Source organism: Heterocephalus glaber, unplaced genomic scaffold (assembly GCF_053883595.1).
Source record: "Heterocephalus glaber isolate CG9 unplaced genomic scaffold, H.glaber_assembly_v1.0 deba00001452, whole genome shotgun sequence".
Classification (NCBI taxonomy): Eukaryota; Metazoa; Chordata; class Mammalia; order Rodentia; family Bathyergidae; genus Heterocephalus; species Heterocephalus glaber.
Window position 1 is genome coordinate 11588150 of NW_028258302.1, and position 25224 is coordinate 11613373.

Consider the following 25224-nt stretch of genomic DNA (forward strand, 5'->3'; position numbering starts at 1 on the left):
TCCATCTATAGCTAATATTCCCCAGAGATTCGATACCCTGGGAGTCCAGCTTCTTGTGAAACTCCAATTACAAAGACTCAGGACCTTACAGGTAGCTCATTTCCTCTTTACGTGGTAGAAACTTCTTGATATGGATTCTAAATCACCTTGGAAACACTAGCCATTGGCTCTGGCTTTCTCTTTAGGGCCATATCACCCCTTCCTGCATGCTAGTCTTCTGGGTAGTGCAGCTTGCCACCACACACACGCACGCACGCACATGTGCCCTGTGAGGCTGGATAGCCCTGGGTTCTTCAGCTGCTCCTTACTGAGCACCTGGGTCCCCCACAGAGAAAGCATAAAACCCACCATGCTGCTGGGTCTAACTAGCAGACTGTAGGGCAGACCTGCAGCCATTAGAGGAAGCTCCTGTAGTCTGTTCCTGCTGAATGAGTGTCCACTGAAACCCATCTTTGTTTTTTAACTTTTTACCTGGTGCTGGGGATCAACCCCAGGCCTTGCACATGCAAATGCTTTACTGCTGAACTACACCTCCAGAGCTGAAACTCATCTTCAGAATGGTGTCATTCACTGTTTCTACATTTGTGTCGGCAGGGTGAGGAGCCCAAGACCTGGGTGGATCCTTGCAGGCACGGTTGGCTCTGGACTGGGGTCCTCATGCCTCATTCTGCACACCTCTCCTCTAGACCTGCCTATGAGTTTGCAAGCAGCTCTGGATCCCAAGGCCAGTGGGAGCACAAGAGAGCAGGACAGTCTGTCCCTCCTGGGAGCAGCTGCACTGTCCACAGTGAGCTGGGCTGTGTGGGTGACTCATGGAGAGCGGCAATATACAGCACACTGTCCACCCGCTCTGGGTAAAATGGGGTGCTCAAGACAAGCCATGCCTAGGCATGTCTCCACTCCACTTCTTGACAACTGAGGTTGGGGGAGCCCGTGGCTCCATTAGTCAATTTAAGCAGACCTGGTGGTGTGCATGGCTGCACTGGCCCAGGCCAGCTGTCTCCTGCGCCTCCCAGCAGAGCAGCACTTCAGAATGCACTTGAATCCTGCTCTGCCAATGAGGATCAGGGCCTCTGACAGCCCTATAATCATCTTGGTGGCAGCTGGAGCATGTTTGGCCAGGTTTATAGCTTTCTCTCTTTATCCTGTGAGTTCATATAGAATAATTGAAGCCCCAATTTCCAAGAAGGTGAAGGAACAGTAAGTTTGTTAAACTCTGTCTCCCCATCATATCCCCTTACTTTCTAGAGGCTACTGGGCTGGGAGCCAGCAGTGTGTTGTGTCAAAGGTTGAGCTTCTGGGCATCAGAGGCTTGGCACCACTGTGTGCACTTTGAGGCCGGGCCAAGTCCATCTGGGCGGGGGGTAGGGGCGGTCTGCAGATAATAACATTCCAGTGCCTTCTCATCTTGCCTTCCCCCCAGCTGCCCCACCTTCCTCTCCTAACCTGAGCAGCACAGATTTTGTGTAATGACAAGGAAAGGGAACATTCAGTGCCAGGCTTTTAATTACAGTTGCTTTGGGCTGCTGGCCTCCATGCCGAATGACCGAGTGGAGAGTATTTTATCACATCACAAAGCCAACAGGGTCCAGACTATAGTGCGTTCACTCAGTACCTAGTGAGGATGGGCTGAGCTCATGGCCTCACTGAAGAAGGACTGGGCCCTGATTAATTCACACACGCATCACGGCAGCTGGCCGAGTGCAGCGCTGGGCTTTAGGGAGCCCCTGGTCCAGATGGAAATGCTGTGGGGACCTTTATAGCAGACTCCAGGGAAGTCCTATAATTGGGCAGGAGAGGGGTCTTTGGGAGAAAAGCCAAAGTCGGAAGATGATGAAGGCGGGCGGTACTGTCGGGTATGGCCAAGCGAGAAGTACAACAGTAACCGTATCCACAGCACTTCACAATTTACAAAGAGCTTTCCACTGTCTTGGGCATCCTTTAGCCTCCTCATATCAACCCCACTTAGAGAACACAAGCTCTGAGAGGAGAATGATTTGCTCGGAGTCACACAGGCAGAAAACCAGGACTGGAGCTTAAGCCTTTCACTGCATCCAGCAGCCTTTCCAGAGGTGGATCCCAGGGGCCGAAGGAGCAGCCCAGGCAGGAATCAGCTGCAGGTCCCAGAGCCCCCAGGCTGGCCCTCGCTCAGGACAGCACTGTGGTGACACTGGTGAGCACCACATGCTCCGAGACTTTGGAGACAGAGCACCGGCTCTGCAAGGACAGGGACTTGTGACTGGCAGAGGAGCGGGGCCCGGGGTCTTTCAGAGAACTGCAGGGACTCAGGCCAGGCAGGCAGCAGGAGAAGGCAGCCTTAAACTGCTCCCGGAATTTGCCTTGGTTGGGAGACAAAAGACAGCCATAAGGAAACAAATGCAACAGGAAGGGGCCTTGAGCCCAAGGGGCACCCACTCAGCTCAGGCCTACCTGCCTGTGAGGGGCTGGGAGGGAGGGTGGAGCTGGGATGGGGAGCCCCCGGGCAGCCTCAGCACTGCCAGGGAGAGTGAGACAGAGACCCGAGCCCATTCCCGAGCAAAAATGCAATTGTCATCTGATTCCTTGACTGCACTCTGGCTTAGAGCCTGGCTCAAGACGTGGTGTCTGGCCCAGGAGCCTCAGGTCACCTCTGTCCCCCTTGGTGTGTATGTGGAGAGAGTTCAGGGCTCATTCTGTTGCCAGGTTTCTCCCAGCTCTGGCCTGTGATGATGAAATGGCAACAGCAGCCCTTGTGTGTGGCAGTCACACTGTGCCAGGCACTGTACCAGGTACCTCAGCCTCTGTCCCCAGAGCACCCCTGAACCCTGAGAGGCTGTAGTGCTCTGTCCTCGCATCACAGCTGGAATACACAGAGATAGAGTGGCTTGCCCAAGCTCCCCAGCCAAAGCCCTTCTTGTAAAGGAGAAGACTGTGAGGGAGAAAGGACCACTGCACACCACCCTGTGCAGCCCAAGAATAAATACCAGGGGAACAGAGGTGCTTTTGGTACCAAACCTTCCCTGATCAGGCATCTCTGGTGCTCATCATGGGCCCAAGCACACAGTAGGTGCTCAGTGAATGCAGACCACACAAAGGCATGAGGAAGGCACCTGCCCTTTCCTCTCCTGGCCTCTAAGCTGGATTCCAGGGTAATTCTTGAGTTGTAGTGAGGATTTTACTATTGACCTCCAATCTCTTCAGGAACCTTTGAACTTTCTGAAAGTTTGTGTCCAGGCTTGCACAGCCATCTGCACCAGCTCCTTATCGGCCTAGTCCCCAGTCTGAGGTCTGCTGAGTCACTTCTGATTGACCAAGCCGGGGGTGGGGGGAGGCCATGACCAGACTGAGACTAGGAGGTAAAGGAGGGAAACGAAGGACCCCAGGAGGCTCACGGTGGCAGTGGGGGCCAAGAGGGTGGGACTTCCAGAGGGAAGAGCCAGAAGGCTGGTGCTGGAGGCAGATCCGGGGTAGCCCGCAAGATTCTGGCCACCCTGCCAGTGTGTCTGTCTAGGCAGGCAGAAGCCCTTTTGCTGCTATTGATGCTGTTTTACCTGACTACTGGATTATACAGTTATCTCCTCAGCCGGGGACTCCTGACCCCTTGTCCCCTGGGCTGGGCTCCCTCTGGGAAGGTAGACTGCTACACATGCCCCCACTGGCCCAGCCCCTGCCTGTCCACTTGCTCACTAGTGCAGACTGCCACTCCATCCTAGGTGCTGGCCACTGGCAGGAGTGTGGGCTCTCTGCCCCTCAGAGCAGGGGTCCTGAGTGGGGCAGAGTCTTTCCCAAGAGTGAGTGTTCTCAGAGCAGGGTCTCAATGCCCAGGAGAGAGCAGGTAAATCCTCCCCCACTGCCCTTGGTCTGGGCCCTGGACTGGGGATGAGGCCACTGGGCCTCGGTCACTCTTCCTGCTCAGCCCACTCACCACTAAGGAAGTTGTAGATAATGGGATTGGCAGCGCTGTTGGCGTACACCAGCCAGTGGGAGAAGGTGAAGCAGGCGTAGACAGCTTCTCGGTCACTGGCTTGGCGGAACATCCCGAACACCCTAGCACCAGGGAGGACAGTCAGGAATGAGGTATTAATGGGGATGGTGCTCACAGAGCTCTAGGGTTCCCACTGCCCACTTCTGCCTATTGCATGGCCCTTTCCTGGGCTCTGGGTCTGAGGTCTTGGCCACAGTTTGGGGTTCTCAACACAGAGTATGACCTAGGGACAGGGACCAAGATGTCTCCGCTTAGGCACCAGTTCCCCTGGGTCCCCATCCACCTTCTCATGCATCCTCACAGCAGCATGGTGAGTCATAGACATCATCTGCTTTTCAGCTAGGGAGACAGGCTCAAGAAGAAAGGTTACATACTCAAGGTCGCACACCCAGGACATGGCCATGAGAACCCAGACTGTCTCCCGTGCAGCAGTCCATCCACTTTCCCCAGCACCCCAGGGCCCCTCATCTGCTCTGCTCCTATGTCCCTCTGCCTAGACTGCTGTCTCTCCAGACCCCTTCAGGCCGATTTCCTCACTTCCTCCAAGTCTCGCTCAAGTGTCATTTCCTCAAAGACACTTTTAAAAAGACTATTATATCTAAAACAACAACAAAATCCCTGTCATTGTCACTGTCTATCCTCTTTCCCTATTTCATTTTCCTTCCTAGCAACTACAGCTACCTAGTAACACTTGTGGATTTTTCTATTTATTTTCTTTCTCTCACAATGGAGTGTAGCCTATGTCAAGGCAGCCACTTTGTCTGTCTTGTGCTCTTATTTACCCTAAAACTTGATGACAATAGTGCCTAAGAGCCAAGGACTATTGTTATTCCCACTCAGTGACTGAGGAGATGAGGCATAGAGCTCAGGAAAGAGAAGCAACTTACCCCGGGTCGCACAGTGCAGAAGTGGCGGTGCAAGAAGAGTTCCTTGGTTGGCTCCACAACTCTTCCCACTCCCACCCGCTCTCCCGAGCTCTCACCTCTTGAGGACATTGAGGACACTGATGGGCAGGTAGCAGAGGGCAAAGACCAGCAGCACCACCATCAGCATCTTGGCTGTCTTCCTCCGAGCTCGCATCTGCTTCACCTCGGCCAGAAAGGCACGGGCCCTGGGCTGGGGCTCTGCACTGGGGCCCTGTCCTTGCTCCTCCAGCTGGTCTGAGGGCCGCTTCCAGTTCCGTACCAGAGCTGAGGTGGTGCCTGGGATCTGTCCAGCAGACACAGACACGGCAGGGCTGGGTACAGCTCCTGGGAAGGCCATTCTCTTTGGCTTAGCCCACTCCAGGCTGGACCATAGAGCAGGGTGGAGGTGGGCAACACAATAAACCCTAGCCCTAGGACAAACCTGATGTTTATGATAGACAAGCTTTCTGGACTTGGTGAGTGATGTACCTTCATTCTCCATTATTAGCTCATGGTGAAACCACCCACAACATGCTTTTGGAGAGGTAGTATCAGCCCCTAGCTGTCATGAGACTCAGAGAGCTGGGGACCCTTGATAAGGCCCCAGGCCATTCCTCCTCCTTAAACCCCCAGCCCCATCTTTAGGGTAGGAGGAGTTATACCTCTCCCTGGCCCATGCCAGACTGTGGAGAAGGCTGGGCAAGGGACAGCAGGAGGGCAGCAGGGAATGGCCCTGGGCCTCAGAGAATGAGTCTCTGCATGGGTTGATGCCCACAAGCCTGGGATGGTTCTGGGCTCCTGGAGCAGACAAAGATCCTCAAAGCCTCCTGTCCCATCACCACCATGGGAACCTGAATCACCCCACAACAGTCAGGCATGGGGCTAGAGTGCAGGAAACAGAGGGTCTGGAGTCAACTCAGATAATCATGAGCTACATGAGCTTTCTAAGCCTGTCTGTCAGATGAGGAGGACAGTGTCTCTGCCCTACAGGACTGGGAGTCTGAGAGGACTGGGTAGACTACAAGGCAGCCCAGCCAGGAAAGGCCCATCCCTGGCATTGCCCCATGCCAGGGCCTGGATCTAATCTGTCCATCTCCCCATCCTGCATGGCCTGCACGTGGATAAGTACTGTGTGTAGAATGTCAGTGACATTCAAGCTGATCACACTCTGGCCTGTACATTCTCACTGCCCGGTGCTGACCCAGGTCTCACTCTGGCTTGTGCTGAGGCCTCTGAGCATCTCTCTCCCCATGAAACCCAGTGTGGGTCCACTTGTAGTGGAGGAAAGAAGTCAAGCCCTGCAACTGGCAGGCTCTGCCCTCACTGGCCTTGGCAAGAGGGTTGCCCTTGCTCAGCACTGTAACGGGGAAATACTGCCTCTTTTATTAGACAGTTGTAAGACACTGGATGCAAAGCCTAATTTAAAAAGCAACTCAGAGCTGCCATTATTGTTGTGGTGGTGCTACACCTAAGCATTGAAACCTCAAAGATCCAGATTTTAATCTCTGGCCTTTTACTCACTGGTTGAGTGATTTGGGGGACTTTACATTGCTTCTCGGGGACTCTGTTTCTTACACATTAAGTAGGGGATAAGATGTGGTAGCAAAGAGGCTGCAAGGTCAGCTATGGGCAAATGGTACAATAAATGGCAGCTACTGAACTAGAAGGATGTTGGTCACTCTGTACCCCAGGGAGGGGATTAGCACTTTGGGCCTTGAGACCCCCATGTCCCTAGGCCTGGCTTCCTCTGGCTGCAGCCAGCATGGCATGCTCTGAAGGCAGAGGACTATCTGCTCCCTTAGACTGTGGCCCTACCCCTCCCAGCCCAGCCAGTGCCATCAGAGTGGGGCTCACCTGGCGGCCCCAGAGCTTTCGGAAGATCTGGAAATAGGCCATGGCCATGAGCCCGAGTGGGGCCAAGTAGGTGAAGATGAAGAAGCAACTGTGGTAGATCTTGGGGTAGAGTTCATCTGTAGGAGCCGAGAGATGCAAGGGTCAGGCCCAATCTTGGTGCCCCATTCTGCCCTGGGGAGTAATGCCACCCTGTCCCAACCTGGGCCAAAGAAAGGTTGGGGGCAGCTCTATCTCATGTGGGCACCATGGCAAGGTCCATCCTAGAGGGACCCCCAGCAGCTAGGGGCACCCACCTTAGAAGTGCCCTGATAGATGCCCATCGTTACCTGCCCAGTGTTCGTCACAGACAGAGAAGAGCTGGGTGCGGTTGGCTAGCTCAGGCAGCACACTGCTACATTCCATGACAGCAGCCTGGGGCACCATGACAGCCAGTGACACGGCCCAGATGCCCAGGATGGAGCCCCGGGCTCGCCGGGCAGTGCTCTTGAACAGCAGTGGATGGCAGATGGCATACCAACGGTCCAGGGCGATGAAGCTGAGAGTCAGCACTGCCACCGACACCGACACAGCCTGCCTCGTGGGGATACAGCATCAGAGCCATGAGGGGCAGGTGTCTGGGGTTGGGGGGACAGCCCAGAGATACTGGGTGGGTGTAGGGCAAATCCTGACTCTGCCATCTACTTAGTCACCTGAGAGGTCACAAACCCTGGAATTTCATCTGCAGAATGGAAATATACCATCTGCCTGGTGAGATTCTGGTGTGACTAAATAAAATCATGTATGAAAAATGTCCAGTTAGAGACCTGGCACATAGTAGGTGTTTCCTCTATGGTGAATTATTACTTACACTTATGGAATTACCATGTGGCACACAGTGTTCTCCTTTTTTTTTTTTTTTTACCAGGGATTGAACTCAGGTCCTTGCGCTTGTGCAGCAGGCGGCGAAACCACTGAGCTAAATCCCTGGCCCCACAGTGTTCTCCTTATCCGAACAACAACCCCATCACATGGGTGCTATGCTACAGATGAGGAAACTGAGGCACAAAATTCTCTCTTCTGTTTGTCTTCATTCTTAAAATCACTAGAGCTAATCAGCTGAGTGGAAAACCTCGAAACACTGGGAAATCCAACAGGGATTTCTCTCCTTGGAGAAAGCCACCCCTTCCCCAAGCGATTAGAAAGACTCCTTCATTCTGGGAGGCAGAGAGGAGTGTGAGCCAGTAGTGTGGGAGGCATTGCCTCCAGGGGTCGCTCCTTGGGATCAAGAAGCAGCCCCAATGAGTGTTAGTGTCTGTGTCACTGTAGGGTTGCCCCTCTCTTCTGTGCGTCTGTATACCCAGAGGTGACTGTGTGTATGTGTGCACACGTGGCCACGTGTGTATGTCTGTGACGGGGAGGGGATCTCTGTGAGCATATGGGATTGTCTGTGTCCTCGTGTGTCCACCTTCCCTTGCTGGCAGTAGGGGATGACTCTGCAGGGGTACTGAGCCACCGTGACCTGTCTGAAAGGCAAGCCTGAGAGTCACTGAGACCTACATAAGGTGGATTTAGACAGGTGTGACAGGCTAGCAAGTGGTGCCAGTAGAGCTCACCTGTAGATAAGGGATGACCTTGCAGAGGGTATGGCCGAAGAGCCAGGACTCAGTGATGTCCACTAGCAGGCTGGCAGGCAGGCAGATGGCTGTTACCAGCATGTCAGCCAGGGACAGGTTGACAATGAAGTAGTTGGTGACTGTTCTCATGTGGTGGTTCCGCCACACTGCCAGGCAGACTGTGGCATGGGGGGGGGGTAAAGCCAGCTGCAAAGCCATGCCCACCCCAGTTCCCACCCATCCAGGGAGTCCCCTGCTCCCTACGGGCCCAGGAACCCCTCCAGACCCTGGGGGAAGACCTCAGTACCACAGTGGAAGACACAGACCTACCCAGTGTGTTGCCCACCAGGGCTATAAGGAACACGGCCACATAGGCTGCGATGAGGACCCACTCATACTGCTTCGGGTACAGATAATCATGCCACAGATAGCGCAGAAACTCATCTTCGTAGTCTGGAGGCACAGGGGATGGCTCCTCACTGCCAGTGGGGACTCCCGTCTGGACCCCTGGGGTGGTCAAGGGCTCCATGAGGTCAGGAGCCACTGCAGCTAAGGGGCATCCTGGATTCTTTGGAGAGGGGAGCCTGGTCCAGTCCTCAGCTTGCACGCAGGACTTTGGAGTCCCAGCCTACTGCTCCTGGAAGAAGGAAGGAAGGAATCATTAGGGACCATGCCTGGCACTCTGTGTGTGCACTGCCTCCTAATTTTCAGCCTTGGACCTGGGTTACATTCAGATTCCACACAGGTCGCTCTTGTGTAATTTATCTTGTCTCCTTCAGCCTCAGTTTCCCCATCCAATGAAGTCCAACCGTACCTACCTCCCAGGAGCGTGGTGGGGAGCAACTAGCTCTAATCCATGCTGAGTGCTTCACCCAGAGCCTGGCACAGGAGACTGGCCTTACAGACATTGCCGGGTACCATTATTAGGGAACCGTGTTTTGCAGATGAGAGGTTGAGCCCCTTGCTTGAGGTCACAAAACAACTAAGCCAAGTCTGTCGGATTCCACCAATCACTAGATTCCGGAGAAGCCACTGTGATTGCAAACACTCTTTCCTAGAGTTCATAGGATTAATTGGGGGAGGGGAGTGTCGAGGCAGGCGTTAGAGACCCAGGCCCCACCCACCAGACCCTGCCCTGTGGGCGCGCACTCAAGCACGCCCACGCCAGGAAGGACGCAGGGAGACTGTACTGACCACCTCCCTGGCCACCCTCTGCGCTATCCCACCCTGCAGGGCGCTCGGCCCCCACCTCTAGGCCTTCCTGGAAGCCCTGGGACGCCATGCTCCCCAGTGGCCACCAGGGGTCGCTGAGCAGGCGCGCAGGCCGCTCTCTCCATTCATAAATCTCGCTCCCGGCGCCTTCCTCCTAAGACCCTTCCTTCCCCCGGGCTGGGCAGGGACGACCCCGGACTTGTGTAGAAGGGTTGATGGTCCCTGGAGACCTGTGGGGGTGAGGGAGAGGACTGCGCAACCAACCCGCCTCCGGCCGACCCTCAGCCCGAGCTCCCTGCACGGGTGGGGGGGGGCGCGGGGGGCGGGCAGCAAGAGCGCTCGAGGTTCCGCAGGAGCCTGCCTGGAGGTGAGCGCAGGCGGATGATGACCCAGCCTCCCAGCATCCAGGTTACCCACCCCCGAGACTCTGGGTTCCCCCCACTCCCCGCCGCAGGTCCTTGGAACCCCGCTCCCTAGCTGAGGGCCCCCCACGCCCTGCACCTGTTGGCTTCGGGACCGGGCGTTTTCAGCTGTTGGACCCTGGACCCTGTGTCCGGGACTTCGCCTTCCTCCGGGAAAGGCCGGAGCCCCGGGCTCGGGGCTGGGGAGGGGGCCGAGCGGCCCCATCCAGAGGCGGCGCTGCCTGAGTACCCGGCTGGGCGCGAGCCCCGGCTCCAGCGCGGGCGGTGGCTCGGCGCGGGCTCCTCCGAGGTGCGCGCTCTAGGGAGGCGAGCCCCAGCCGGTCTGGGCTCCGGGTCTCCCAGCTCATCCTCTCGCCCGTCACTTCACGCTTGCACCTCACCTCCATTCATGCGTCCACCCGTTCATTCATACGGTCAGCGTTCCTTCAACGTTTATGTCCCCGCCCCCGCGCAGTCAGGGCACGCCTAATGTGTGCAGGCGATACCCGGGCAGCTTCCTTCGGGGACCACAGCCCAGAGGTGGACCCCAGCCCCACCTCTCCTCGCCGCTTCCCTTTGCTGATGAGGATGGTGGCACAGGTTGGTCACAGGGGTGAGAGGATGCTCGCACCTCCTCCAGCCATGCTCTGGGCGCTGCTGGAGCAGCGCGCTCCCAGCGATGCCAGAAAGCCCTGCTCTCTCATCTCTTGGCTCTCTCGGCCCGTAAGGCTTCTTTTTGTTCATACTTACCTTTTCCCTCCCAAGACAGGGATGCAAGATGAAGACAGAAGAGGGGAGCCAGAGGGGCCCGCTAATTCAATAATATCTATCAAGGTGTGTGTGAGGCGATGAACCTATAATAATACGGCTGCCATATAGGGTACGAGGTGCATGATCTCATTTGATCATCACACCGACCTGGTGAGGTAGCTGATACTGTTCCCATTATACAGATGAGGACACTTGACACACTTGGCTCAGTGATTTGCTCAAGGTCACACAGCAGAGTCAGAGCAGTGCTCAAGGCTGGAGTCCTTTCAGTTCTACCGGGTGGGTGAGCAGCCAGGCACCTCACTTGAGGTGTGAGTGGAGTTGGGTTGGAATTCAGTGGGCAGTGGGCCACGGCAGGGCAGATGGCTCTGCCAGGGCTTCCTAGAACGGGAACACCTACACGGAGACCTGAAGAATGAGAAGGTGGCCTTGCAGGGGACTGGTATGGAAGGGGAGCTCTTCAGGGTAGAAGAAGCAGTAGGTGCAAAGGTTCATGGGCTGGGCCTTCTGGGAATCACAGGTAGGTGAAGGGTGACCACCACCGAAGCTTTAGGCAGTCACTTTGGCCATTCCCTGCCTCCAGACTGAAGCTTCCTATCATATCAGACCCCACCCTGCTTTCTTACCCTCTGAAATTCATAATACCCCTTTCCTTCTGCCAAGTGACTACTAAGATGACCTACCCTCTTCCCCATAGCCAAAGCCCTTTTCAAAAGGGCTGGAGATGCTCTCTTGGGCACAGGATACCTGGGAGGGGGGCTGGGACAGCACCTGATGGGTCCAGTGACTGTCACTTCTGCAGAACAGGAGGGAGGGCTGAGGCTAAACCTAAAGCAGGATTTGACCTTGGGCGTCTGCACCTGGGTGATGGTCATAGATCCCTGTGACTCCAAAACTGTCCTGTCTGCTTTGCTACTTTTTTTTTTTTGGTACTGGGGATCGAACTCCGGACCTTGCACTTGCAAGGCAGGCAGCGAAACCACTGAGCTAAATCTCCAGCCCTATGCCTGCTTTGCTTTAGGTAGGGGAAGAGATGAGGACTGAAGCAAAGAGGGGCTGGCTAGTGTGTGTGTGTGTGTGTGTGTGTGTGTGTGTGTGTGTGTGTGTGTGTGTGTGTGTATACACATGTAGGAGTCATTGCATCACAGAAGGGCTGTGTGTGTCTAGACTGTGTGGGTTTGTGTCTCTGATGTCGGTAGAGGATGAGCTGGAGTTGATGAATGGAGGTCACCCTGGGTGGGGTATGTCTGTATGGGTCTTGATTTGTCCCTGTGTTTTGGTGCTTGTGTCTGTAAGGTGTGCAGGGATTGGCTGTCTGAACTGTGCTTTGACTAGCACTGGCCTCTGGTGTGCTTCCCTGTGAGTGTGGGAATGCCTTTGTGTCCATGACTCCGGTGTGTGGATGTGGAACTTGGCACAACTGCTCCCACCAGGATGACTCGGCCCTCGATGTTACCCCCAGCTCTCCATCCAGAGCTGCAATCATTTGCTATGTATGGACTGGGGGTTGGGAGGCATATCATGCAGGGACAATCAAAGGATAGTTGCAGCAAACAGGGTGCAGCTAGTGGAGTGGAAGGTACAGATCTGCGTGGCCATGGGCGGTGAGCACCAGCTGAGCCTGGCTCAGAACTATGCAATTCATGGTTTCCAGACAACGGGGTTGGAGTGAGCAAAAGGCTCCCGAGGTCCTCCAGTCATTGTACATGAGGGTGCATGTGTCTGGATGGGGGGTGAATCACAGCTGAGAGTCTTCCCACCCCAGCCAGATTATCCAATTTTGCAGAGATAGTCTCATCTTCCCTCATGAGGGATCCTGAGTTGCCAACTTTTCTCCCTTTCCTATGTACCCCAAAATAGCTGCTCCCTAGACAAGAGATCATAAGCCAACAAATCTTTTCCTCCTCCATCAGACCTGTGCCAACAGGCAGCTCCAGGCACCACATCCCACTGGTCCTGAGTTAGCCCCACTCGGTGACAGTTTGAGGGTGGGGAAGCCTGTTGTTCAGCCTAATGGACCAGAGGGAGACTCCTGAGTCTGTGTTTGGGGGAAATCCTGGGGGCCCCAGGGCCACTGGTGCTCTGGCAGACTCACAGGAGTTGCAGTTGCTGGGTCCTTGGGCACAGCAGCACTGACCTTGGAAGCTTCTGGCAAAATGCCGGTGCCCAGGAGAGACCAGGGACCTTGGGTCTTCCATCTCCAGGCTGGGCCTTCAGCCCTGGTGCCTGCTCTGCTCAGGAAGGGCTGCCCTAAAGCCTTGGCTTTGCTCGAGCTGTCTGTCAAGTGGTGCCCACATGACCTCTTTCCTGGAACCAGCCATGTTGATCTAATCCTGAGCCTCTGAGCCACAGGTCCCTGTTATATCCGTCTTCAAGTGTCAGCCTGGGCAGTGGCCCCAGGTGCTAGCCCCCGCCCCCCTCCCAATTCCAATGTGGCTTACAGTAACCTCTGTCTGGCAGGGACTAGAGCAATTGAAAAGTAATTGGGTTTTCTTCTTGCTAATGCTCCTGCAGTCCTGGGAGTGTGGGTGGGATGCTTTTTTAGGAGGGCAGAGATCAGAAAACAAGCAAGGGTAGAGGCAACAAGGACTGGGATGTGGGCTCAGAAAGTGGGTTCTGGGTCTGGGGAGGCCACTGAGGCAAGCTGTGGGACTTGGGTCCTTGGGTCCAACTGTCAAAGTGCACATGCCTTGATGAGGGACCCAGGGACAGTGTATCTTCTGTGTCCCAGGCTACACTCTCAGCCTATGTCACCCTTTCCTCAGGTCCAGGTGGCTCGAAGGGACCAACATCCACTGAGAGAGCAGGGGCCCAGGGCCCAGTCAGGCATCCTGGCTGACTTTGAAAGCTAGAGTGCATCTTCACGCCCCGGGTGAGACGGGGAGAAAGGCTGGAGAGAACAGCTTCCTGTCTGTTCACTCATCTATGTGCTCACTCAACACACACTGTGCTGATGGCTGGGCAGGCTGCACAGAGAGAGGGGCTCCTGTGGAGAGGGCCTGCTGCTTAGGCTGGGACACCTTCATATAGACAAGTGTTTGGTGATGGTATCCAATACCTGTAGAGGCCAGCCAGGAGGTAGAATGGGATTGGGACTGACGATGATAATGCATGTGAGCCCAAAGAGAAAACCAGCCAATCTCCAGAGTGTGTCATGTCTAGTGTCAAGGGTAGGGTAGGAGCACAGGCACTGGGGCCAGAAAAACTAGACAGCCAGCTCTGTGAATTACTACTATGTAATCTTAGAATGGTCACTTCCTTAACCTCTGTGATGCACTGAATCATGGCCCCCAAAGATGCCAAAATCCTAGAGTAGCTCAGTGGTAGAGTGTATCATGTGTAAGGGGGGAAGAAGCCACATTCCAATCCCCAGAATCTGAATATGTTACATGGCAAAAAGAACTTTACATATGTGACTAAATAAGGATCTTGCGGTGGGAAGATGATTATGGATTATCCAGGTGGGTCCAGTCTGATCACAGTCTTATAAAAGGGGGGCAGAACATCGGAAAGAGGAGGCATGATAAAGGAAGTGGAGCAATGCTGCTGCTAGAGCAGCCATGAGACGAGGAATGTCAAGGCTTAGAAGCAGGTGCTCCTAGAGCCTCCAGAAGGAATGAAGCCCTGCTTATTCCTGGATGTTTGGATGTCTGACTCCCAGTACTCTAAGGCCACTAAGTTTGTGATCTGTTACAGCAGCAGCCGGAAACTGGCACCCTTTCTGTGTCCCACATCGCTAGTTATAAGATGAGACCTTTGCGGTTGCCATTGTATGAAGATTCACCAAGACCACACGAGTGTGCCGAGCAGCAGGGCCAGGGCGGCAGCATGGCAGAGACAGACACAAGCATATGCATAGTATTTTAACAATGATTCCGTATCTCAAAGTCATTGTTCTTGGGATTGGAGATTTAGCTCAGTCCTGGCGCGCCTGCCTTGCAAGCTCAAGGTCCTGAGTTTGATCTCCTGTGTGGGGGAGGGGGAACACACACAACAACATCACTGTGCTCATCAGGGGAAGAATCAGGTCAGACATCCTCTTACTTAGCTTGTAGTTTTCTATTGTTTGTATTTTGAACCACATATTGGGGCTGAGGGATACTAGAGCTCTAACTCTTAAAATAATGAATAATAAAAGTAGACAGGGCCGGGAATTTAGCTCAGTGGCACCGCACCCGTCTCGAAAGTGCAAGGTCCTGAGTTCGATTCCCTGTACCAAAAAAAAAAAAGAAGTAGACAATGATCATATTAAATGTGTGCTACTGTGGCTATTTTGACACAGGAACCTGCAAGAGGAAGGAAAAGGCTTGGTTTGTTTTTCCTGGGAGGGATGTTGGGGGAAAGGCAGGGAGCTGGAGGGTTTCTAACTGCAACCTGAATCACCAGACATTTGAAGAAAATCTTGAACAGGAGAAAGATTAAGATAAACACCTAGTGGCAACATGGGCTGGGTATTAAGGGATGAATAAGAGTTTGCAGATTTGCTTTAAGTGAGATATGTTGGACAGGAGTGTAAGAGGAAGAAGGTGTAGTGAAGGTGAAGGGGCCAGCGTGAGCATAGCAAGGGGTGGGCGTGGTGAAAGGCCTGTTCCAGGGCCTCAGCAAATGCTAGTTTGCTCCAGGGTGCTCCACGAAACGGAGCAATGAGAAACAGAAAGACAGGTGAAGGGCTGGCCTTGAATGTCAGTGAATGAGCTTGACCTCAATTCATCCCACAGGCAGTGGGGTTCCTAGAGGGTTTAAGTGAGGGTGGGATGTAGACAGATTGACAGTCTTGCTCTGCAACTTAAAAAGATTTGAAATTAATAAAAATACATTTTCCTTGCCAAATAGTCAAACCATTCAGAAGAACATAAAGTAAAATCATTAGTTTTAATTATTTAGAGTAGCTTCTGACTCCTGCAGTAGAATATAACTTCTGTAACAAAGATTCCCCTCCCCCTAATGACAGTGGCTTAGAAAGATGAATGTTTCCTCCTGGCCTGGTGAGGTTGACGCAGGTAACCAGGACGTCAGCATCTGACAGGATAGACTATCATGCTTATGTCCACAGATGTTGGTGGCCCACTCGCTGTCCAGGTTTTAAGCATGGATTTGTCGCTTACCCTCTGTGTGACCCTGGCTTGCTACTCGACTTCTCTCAGCTTGGGTTTTAACATCTGTTAAATGGAAATAATGTAGTCCCAGTCTGTGGTGGGGAGAATAATATTCCCCTACAGCTGTCTGCATCCTAATTGCTAGAATCTGTGGCCAAAAGGACTGTGTGGTATTGATTAGGCTGGGAATTTTGAGATGGGATATTGAAGGGGCCCCAAGGTAATCACAAGGGTTCTTATAAGAAGGAGGCAGAAAATCAGAGTAATAGAGGATGTGCCGATGCAAGCATGGGTGTGGTGATATGGGGACAGAATCATGAAACAAAGGAACACAAGGGCCCCTAGAGGCTGGAAAAAAACAGCAGTGATTTTTCCTGAGTGCAGAAGCAAGCAGCCAACACATTGATTTTAGGTGTCTGACCTTCAATACTGCACAAGGATGAATTTGTGTTGTTTTAGGCCACTATTCTTGTAGTAATTTGTTACAGCAACCATCAGAAATAGATACACATCTCCATTAGGTTGAATGAGTTAATATATGCAAAGCAGATAGAAAAGCACCTGTATTAGTTATTATTATTTACGGCAAAACTCTTGGCCTGGGTCAGAGATGGCTGGTCACATCTATATTCAACCTAATGGAAAAGCACATCACTTCTCCATATATCCAGGTGGTCGAAGCTTGGTTATCTGGTTGCATGTAGCTGCAAGGGAGGCTGGGAAATGGCCAGAGAGCCAATTCAGCTGGAGGCCATCGGAAATATAAGGTTTCTATGACTAAAGGATGAAGGGAAAGTGATTGATTACTGGAGAATTAACAGTGTCTAGCCCAATTCCTCCTGTGGAAGATGAGAAGCTTAGCAATGGTAACTTCCCTCCAGAGTGCGGTTGTATACACAGTTTCCCAGCTTTCATTTCTTGTGCCATTAATTTTATACAATAATTCTTGACTCCCCACTGTGTAAGATGAGGCATCCTTTATCACTCTTGCCCTCCCTCCCCCTAGCTCCTGTTACTAAAGCACTACATTTGCATCTGGTTCTATATTTATAATTAAAATGTTCTAGTTTTGTGTATTGTCTATCTCTGAATTTCAAATATTGAAAATCAGTAAAGTATTTCTTTAAAAATACTATGATTATGTAAACATTATTCTCTGCAGAGCCAGGTAGCATCCTGGGACCCACAGAGAAGGAACTAATCTTAGAGTTTAAATGCTGCTCAAAGGGAAATGTTTCAGGCTAAAAGTTCAAGTGTATTCTGCTACACTCCCTCCAATACTTAATATCATGTTACATTTTCATTCATCTCATATTTGAACCATGACTTTCTTATACAACTTTTTGTTTCCTTGGAGTTTAATTGCTTTCCTCTTTTCTTTAGAGAAGAAACATATGCCTTTTAAATCAGGGCATTAAAATCTTCCAGCTTCTTAATTGTATTATTTGTTGAATGAAGCCTATTTTCTTCTTAACGTTCTTCTCCACACAGACTACTTCCTGCCCGAATTTTGACAGATGGCTCTATGGACCTCTGGTATTTCTAGTCATTGTACTCCTGGGTTAATTCTACTGCTTTGTGAATCTGTTGAGTTGTTCTTTCTTGGATTATGTCCCTAGTTTGCTAGAGAAATGTCTTTAAAAAACACTTTTTAAAAGAAGGGCATGGAAGGAAAGCTTCCTGAATCTTTGGATGTCTGCAAATGTCTCTCATTCGTGCTTATACTTCCTGAGTGGGGAAGATCCACCAACAGGCTTGGGTTTACGGTACAGGCTTGCAGATAGACAAGCATGCACCCGGGGATCCCACCCTGCATTGGGATGAAGGTTTTACTGTGGACACCAGCAATCTCAGTGGGAACCCCAGCCTTATGAGAAGGATCACTCAGTCCCTACAGAAAGTGCTTCTTTCTCATTTTAAAATCTGCCCCTCTCTCTGTACATCCCAGAGGGTGTGTTTGTGTGCACGTGTGTGTGAGGGTTTTTTTGGAGGGGTGAGGGTGCTGTTGATGCTGGCTTGTTATGCAATAAATAGGCCTTTGAGTATTTTCCAAACTTTTATCATTTTCATACCACATCTTGGGTTTGCCACCTCTTCTTACAACTTTATTATATACTGATGGTATTATTTTTCTTTAAATTGACTATCCTAGTCTTATGCTCTATCTATAAATTTTAAAGTTTGATATCATAGTTATGTCTTTCACCACTCATAATTATACAGTTATATTTTCTAATCTACATTAAAACAGTCACACAACTATTACTGTAACAGAGGTTTATTCATCTACTATTAAATACTATCCTTAGCAGTGATGCTATGCCATTCTTTGGGGGAACATTTCTCTGATTGTGTACCTTACTGATTACCCTGAGCCTTCTCTCTGTATCTGCTGCCTTAGGCTTCCAGGGGGTCTCCTTTTCGTAGACTTTTGCCTTCTTGCCCAGATTATGACATGCTAAGGAATAAAATATAAGAATAACTATGGAAGAAGAAATATCATTTTCATTATTGCTAATATAAAGTGAGAGGCTTAGCTCAAGGTGAGAGCCAGGAGATTTGGAAACATAACCCCAGTCACAACTCCCACTCCCTGGTGACATGGATGGCTTGACCTCCATCTCACATGTAATGGGCTTGAAGTCTCAGTCAGCCTCTCCTGTTCACCCTGAGTGTTCTCACATGTCTGGCCACGTTGATAGGATGGGCAGTGTTTGCAAGAGCTAAGGAGCCTCCTGGGACAAAGACTCCTCCTATGAACTATGTAGCTGGATATGGAGAACTTGACCTAGTGGCAAAGCTGAGGTCATAAGGAAGAAGAGGATTTCAGGGAGTTGCACGTAACTATAACAACCAAGTATCTTGAACCCAGGTACATATTCATGGAGCAGAAAGTCTGTGTCCTATGTAAATTTCCTCAAATAATGGAAAAAGAGGGAAAACTACCCACTGCATTATATGTGACTGGTGTTACATTGATCCTCAATCAAGATGAGGAAAATTTGAGTCAGGAAGTTTGCAGGTCAGTTCCAATGATGGACCTAGATGGGAATAGCCTAAATACATTATTATTAAACTAAAAATAGCAATATATTTTAAAAATACATATTGACCATGTTGGATTTCTTCTGAATGCAAGATGATTTCAACATTAGATAATTGTCATTTAAGTGATGAAATTAGTAAAATAAGAAACAGAAATTCTACTATGACATAAAACAACTTTAGAGAAAAAATATTTGATGAAAATAAGCAGACTGTGGGCCAAAAACATACACTGGAGGAAAGATAGCCTGTTTCACAAATGGTGCTGGGAAAACTGGGTATCCACATGAAGAAGACTGACTTTAGACCTGTATCTCTTACCATGTACTAAACTAAAATCAAAATGAATTAAGGTCTGGGGATTTAGCTCAGTGGCACTGTGCCTGGCTTGCAAGCACAAAGTCCTGAGCTTGAGCCCCCGTACAGAAAAAAAAAGAAAAAAAAAAAAAGAAACAATCTGTTGGAAGATAAAATAGGTAAAACTCTTGAAGACATAGCCATGGGCAAGGACTTACTGAACAGAGCCCCAATTGCACAAGAAATGACATCAAAAATCAACAAATGGGACCAAATCAAATAAAAAGTCTTCTACACAGCAAAGGAAACAACCAACAGAGTGAAGAGACAATTTACAGAATGGGAAAAAAATTGCCAACTCTTCTTCAGACAGAGGATTAGTGCCTAGAATGTATAAAGAACTAAAATATTTAGATACCCTAAAATTAAGACTCAATCAAAAAATGGGCCACTGAAATGAATAGACACTTCTCAGAAGAAGTACAGATGGCCCATAAATATATGAAAAAAAGTTCAAAATCTCTGTCCATTAGAGAAATACAAATTAAAACAACACTGAGATTCCATCTTACTCCAGAAAGAATTGCTGTTATCAAGAAATCAAACAATAAATGTCAGAGAGGCTGTGGTGAAAAAGGAATCCTTCTACATTGTTGATGGGAATGTAAAGTAGTACAACAACTATGGAAATCAGTATGGAGATTCCTCAAAAAATTAAAACTAGAGGCTGGGAATTTACCTCAATGGTTTCACCGCCTGCTGCGCAAGCCTAAGGACCTGAGTTCGATCCCTAGTACTCCCCCCCCAAAAAATCCCCCCAAAATTAAAACTAGAAATTCCATCTAACCCAGCTATTCCCCTTCTAGGTATCTTCTTAAAAGAGTTAAAGACATATTACAGTGATACATGCATACCCATGTTTATAGCAGCACAACTCATAATAGCAAAATCTTGATAGCAGCCTATATGACCATCAACAGATAAATGGGTAAAGAAAATGTAGTATTTATACACAATGGAGTACTATTCAGCTATAAAGAATAAACTTCAGTCATTTGTAGGAAAATGGATGCAACTTGAGACTGTAATATTAAGTGAAAGAAATCACACACACAAGCTTAAATATAGCATGGTTTCTCTTATATGAAAAGCCTGAAGTATAAATAAATGAAAGAGCAAAGTAAAAGACAGATAATAGGAAACAGATAGGTAGGTCTTTTGTAAATGGGAAGGGGATTAAGAAATGAAGGGAGGGGAGAGGGAAGAGAGGAAAATGGGATAAAACAATTGAAATGTGTTATGTACATGTACCAAGACCCCATGAGGAATGTGACTATTATGCATTACAAACAGGTAGGAATAAAAAATAAAAATTAAAAAAATAATTAAGTAGATTATAAAAATTCTAGGAATAGAGAAACTTTTTAATTATAAAGGGGCTTTTTCTAAAGTCTACAGTAAACATACTATTTAATAGTAAAAATTTAAAAGCATCCCCTCGAAAACCAAATGGATGCTCATTGTCATGGTTTTCTATTCAAAGGACTAGATTTATTAGCCTGTGAAATAAGAAAAATTAAAGTAAGTAAATAAACTATTGAAAAGGAAAAACAAATTGGTCATCCTATAACTGCAGATCATGTGCTTATATAGAAAATCTAAGAGAGTCTTCAACAAATAATTAAAACTATGAGAGACGCATATTGAGAGACATCTTCCAATGGGCCCTTTGCATTGCTGGATGCCCTGTAAGCCAAGGTCCAAATGGTCCTCTTGCTGTAGATTATCTTTTTTTCCCCTTTTCTCTTACTGTTGCTATGCTGGAGATGGAGCCCAGATGTCATAAGTGCTAAGTAAGCACTCTGCTACTGAGCTACACTCCCCCAGGCCCTGAACTATGTAAGGAGGTTTATCTGTTAAGTATTGTTTTCCCTTTTCATCTGCATTCACTTGTGGATTTTCCTTCTCACATTGGTCATGTCAGGACTGCAAGGCCTGCTCTACCATCAGGCACTGTGTTCATGAACCAAGCAAGGGAAGAAGGGAGAAAACCCTTCCTGGATTTCCTCTTACATCTTATTTTCCAGAACTGGGTGTCATGAACATCTTTTCCCTAAACACTGACTAAGAGAAATGAGATTGACTTAGACCAAGTCATCTCCACCCTTTGGGGCTGGAACTTTTACATTGTGAGTAATAAATTGGGTCTGGGATGGAGACACCTCTGTTGGGATCAACAGATTTCTGATTGCTGCCTGGAAAAACTCAGGATCTGGAAAGTGGGTCCAAAAGGTTTAGAATGCACCATTGGTCAACCAGTGATGGTATTGTCAGATCTGAGGGATCATTTTCCTGTCTTTGCTTTCAATATGTTCATTTTTTGTTTTAGGTATTAAGTGTCTGTGAATAGCATAGAGCTGGGCCGGGGATTTAGCTCAGTGTTTTCACCGCCTGCTGCGCAAGCGCAAAGACCCCAGTTCGATCCCTGGTACCAAAAAAAAAAAAATTATTTCTGCCATCTTATTTTGTGTTTCTCATTTACCATATATATTATGAATAGTTAGCTATTACTGGGTAACAAATTACCCCCAAAACCAAATAGCTCAAAACAACAAACATTTATTATCTCACAATGTCTAAGGGCTGGGAATCCGGAAGCTATACCTGCCAGATGCTGGCTCAGACTCTTGGAGGTAGCAGTTATGCTGTTCCCAGGGCCCCAGCCATCTGAAAGACCTGCTGAGGTTCTGCTTGCAAGTTCACTTAAATGGTGCAGGCAGGGGCTCCAGTTCGTCCCTCATGGGCCTGTCCCCAGCGCTGGTCAGCAGGGAGCATCCTGAGAATGAGCAGGGCGGGGAGAGAGAGAGAGAGCCGTCAAAATGGAAGTCACAGTCACAGGCTTTTCTAATAGAGACACTAGATGTAGCAAATTAGCTAAATTTAAATTTTAGAGACTACTTCCATATTTGCATGGGGTGCACTTCACTAAAAAATTATGCATTGCCTGCTTGAAACTCTAAATTGCTTGTGCTTCCTGTATTTTATTTGTAACTCTATTAATAATAAAATAAAGTAAAATAGTAAAATAGTGTTAAGAGGGGCTGAGGATGTAGCTCAGTAGTGGAGCACTTGCCTAGCATGTGAGAGCACTTGGGTTACATCCTCAGCACCACAGGCGGAAGAAATGAAGTTAAAAATTTCAAACTGGGGAAAGCAGAGCATTAAGCCGGCATGGAACCTTTTTGCCAGTGGATGTGACATCCCATCACTTCCATTGGACAGAAACAAGTCATGGAGTCCAGCCGGCTCATCATGGGCAAGGTCCACACAAAGGCATGGGCTGGGGATTTCCGGAACCATTTCAGAAATCAGCAGCTGCACCAAGTTTTCCTTTGCTTTTTTTATTTGTCATTTCCTGCTTGGTGGAGGATTGTCTGGATTTCCTTCATTCCCTGATTTCCTCTCTACTGGTTTGGAATATATTCTATTACTGTTCTATTACCATTAAATTTCTAAATTGCATACTTCAGTTAACAATGTCTGAAGTCAATCAATATCCCCCTCAGAAATAACTGTAGGATGCCTTTGAACTCTGATCATAGCTTCCTGCCTCTCATTTTGTTTTTTTCCAGCTTTTCGGTCTTACTTTGTTTTAACCTTAAATCAGCCTTTTAACATTTTTCCTTATAAAGTTTATGCTTGCTTGAATTTTGCATGTCCAATAATATTTTTTGCTCTCCACTTCTTCATACAAGCCACTTTTTTCTTAGATTTTTGTTGGGTTTTTCTTATTATCTTAGTCACTATCACCCCAGAACAGGAGGTCTCCATGGTGTTTTCTAGTGGCTTTTTATAACCTTGATTGCATCTCTAGTCATATCTTTCTTTTTGTTCCCAATATCGTGTATTTTGTGCTAATGATTTGTTTGTTTTTTAAGGATTTTTAAAGAATCAAGTAAATTTTTTTTGTTTTCCATATCAAACATTTTCTATTTTACCTTTATTATTTCCTTTCTTTACTCTCTTTGGGTTTTCTGATTATCTCCTTCTAGTGTCTTCAGTTGGATGTTTAATTCATTTGCTGCCAATTTTTCCTGTTTTTAATAAGCTCACTTAAGGCTATAATTTTTCCTGCAAGTTCCACTTTAACTTATTGTTATTCCATTTTATATATCTTGTAGTTTCCCTTATAATCTTCCTTTACCATGAATTATTTAGAAATGAGTTTTTAAGTTACCAGACATATTGGATTTCCTTGGCTAAATTTTTATTGTTGTTTTCTAATTTTATTATATTGGAATTATAAAATGTGATAGAATGACATTGATTTTTTTTTTTCCAGTGCTCAGAATTGAAACTGGGGCCTTACACATGCTAGGCAAGTGCTCTACCACTAAGCTACACCTTCGGCCCAATATTGATTCTTTGGAAAAATTGTAGACTTCTTTTATTGCTAAGTATGCAGTACTGTATTCTTTAAAAACAAGCTTGTAACTAATGGCTATTCTGTTGGAGAGAGGTTTGCAAGGTTTGTATTTATCTAATGGATCAAGCTCCTAAATTATATTGTTCAAATTTCTTCATCTTCATTTATGTTTTGCTATTTGATTCATTGGTTATAAGAAAAGTTAATTGAAAATTTCTACCAAAGGTGGTGATACATGCCTCTAGTCCCAGTTATTTGGGAGCCTGAGGCAGGAGAATTACAAGTTTGAGCCCAGCCTGGGCAACTTAGTGACTCAGTGAGAACCTGTCTCAAAATAAATGATAAATAGGGCTGGGGATATAGCTTGATGTGAAGGCCTCTTGTTCAGTCCCTAGTATCACAGGCTCACACAAATCCCACTTTGTTTATAGATTTTTGACTTTCTCCTTGCATATCTGCCAGATTTGTTTTATATAGTTCACCAATAAATTACTGTCAGACACATAAACATTTATGATTATTATAGATATTCGGGAGGTGTTTCTCTTGATGAGTTATTGGTTAGGTTATGGGTTAGACAGCTCTTACCAAAAGCCCTAAAAAACCCAAAGGTTTAAATAAGATACACGTTTATTCCTTATTCATTTTAAAAAGTCCACAGCCCAAATCTCCTGCCCTCTTGCTTCCTGTGGGATTTGGCAAATGGGAGCCTAGCAGGAGATGAGAGGGAGAGAAGAGAATAAAGGTGAGGTCTGTGTCCCCCAACTCCTTCAAGGCAGTTCACCCAGCTTTAAGTGACTGTCCCCAGAATCCTGCCCATCTCACCCTCCCCTTGGCCCTGCATGCTTAAGGGAAGTGCTAGCCCTGCTGCTGCGGGCCCAGAGTTCTGTACTCTCTTGTGACCCTCTACCCCCTGCTTTGTCATGAGTGTTTTTGAAAATAAACTCTGTCCCCATTCTCCTAATTAAAGTTCACCATCTGTTTCCTGTTGAAACCCTGAGTGATGCAGGCTGGCATGTTTGCAAGTCACTGACTCCGAATGCCTTGAGGCCCGTGTTCGCTCTGCAATACACACCAGCCATAGATCCCGCTCTCCTCTGTTCTCTCACACCACTGGCCTAGTCTTGCATCTGCCTGGCAAAGGCAGTGGCTTTATGGCACCAGGTAAAGAGAGCTCATTACATCCAGGCCCCCAGAGCGTCATCCAGAGCAGGGATTCAACTCCATCTGCAACACCTCCCCATGCCAGTCCCAACCACAGTCTCAGCTTGGCCACTGGCCTACTGGCCAGCACCTGGGACCCTAGGGACTCATCTGTGCCACAGATGCTTTACTACTTTAGGTGGACCAGTGCTTTCACCATGGTGCTCTTCAGCTTCTGCAGCCCCCTAGGGTAAGCGTGTCCTTTAAGATGATTTGCACATTCTGCTCTCATTCTTTAGTACCAGTTTCTTCACTCTAATTCTCAGTGGGCAAACTGTGTCCCCCATTTCCTCATTCTTAGGGAATATCTCAATCCAGGGCCACTCCCATGTAGAGATAAAAGAAATCACTGTTTCCATTTTACAGATGGGGAAACCAAGGCAGGCGGAACTGGAACTTGAATCTGGGTGTGTCTGGCTTTGAGTGAGAGGCTTTCTGCAAGCTGTGTGTGGTTGGGG

General features: G+C 48.6%; 1 protein-coding gene across 2 annotated transcripts; it reads right to left on the minus strand.

Moving 5' to 3' along the window:
* Nucleotides 1–1970: 1970 nt before the first annotated feature.
* Hcrtr1 (hypocretin receptor 1) lies at nt 1971–10166 on the minus strand. 2 transcript variants are annotated; one of them, XM_004850820.3, is made up of 8 exons: nt 10029–10166; nt 8646–8952; nt 8316–8494; nt 7050–7293; nt 6724–6839; nt 4947–5173; nt 3905–4026; nt 1971–2339 (listed from the first exon to the last, which is right to left on the minus strand). In XM_004850820.3, exons 2-8 carry the CDS (start codon nt 8842–8844, stop codon nt 2149–2151), a joined length of 1278 nt encoding a protein of 425 aa, XP_004850877.1. In that variant the 5' UTR covers nt 8845–8952; nt 10029–10166; the 3' UTR covers nt 1971–2148. The 2 variants fall into 2 exon arrangements, with proteins under 2 accessions (XP_004850877.1, XP_004850878.1); XM_004850821.3 differs by lacking the exon at nt 10029–10166 and adding an exon at nt 9134–9266.
* Nucleotides 10167–25224: the final 15058 nt, after the last annotated feature.

What these genes read in the sequence shown, in the direction of transcription:
- Hcrtr1 (XM_004850820.3), bottom strand. Translation starts at nt 8,844, where the DNA reads ATGGAGCCCTTGACCACCCCAGGGGTCCAGACGGGAGTCCCCACTGGC. An exon ending in CCTGGTGGGCAACACACTGG is followed by an intron (nt 8,495 to 8,645) that starts GTAGGTCTGTGT and finishes CCCATGCCACAG; the next exon opens with TCTGCCTGGCAGTGTGGCGG. An exon ending in GAAAGCTCTGGGGCCGCCAG is followed by an intron (nt 5,174 to 6,723) that starts GTGAGCCCCACT and finishes TCTGCTGGACAG; the next exon opens with ATCCCAGGCACCACCTCAGC.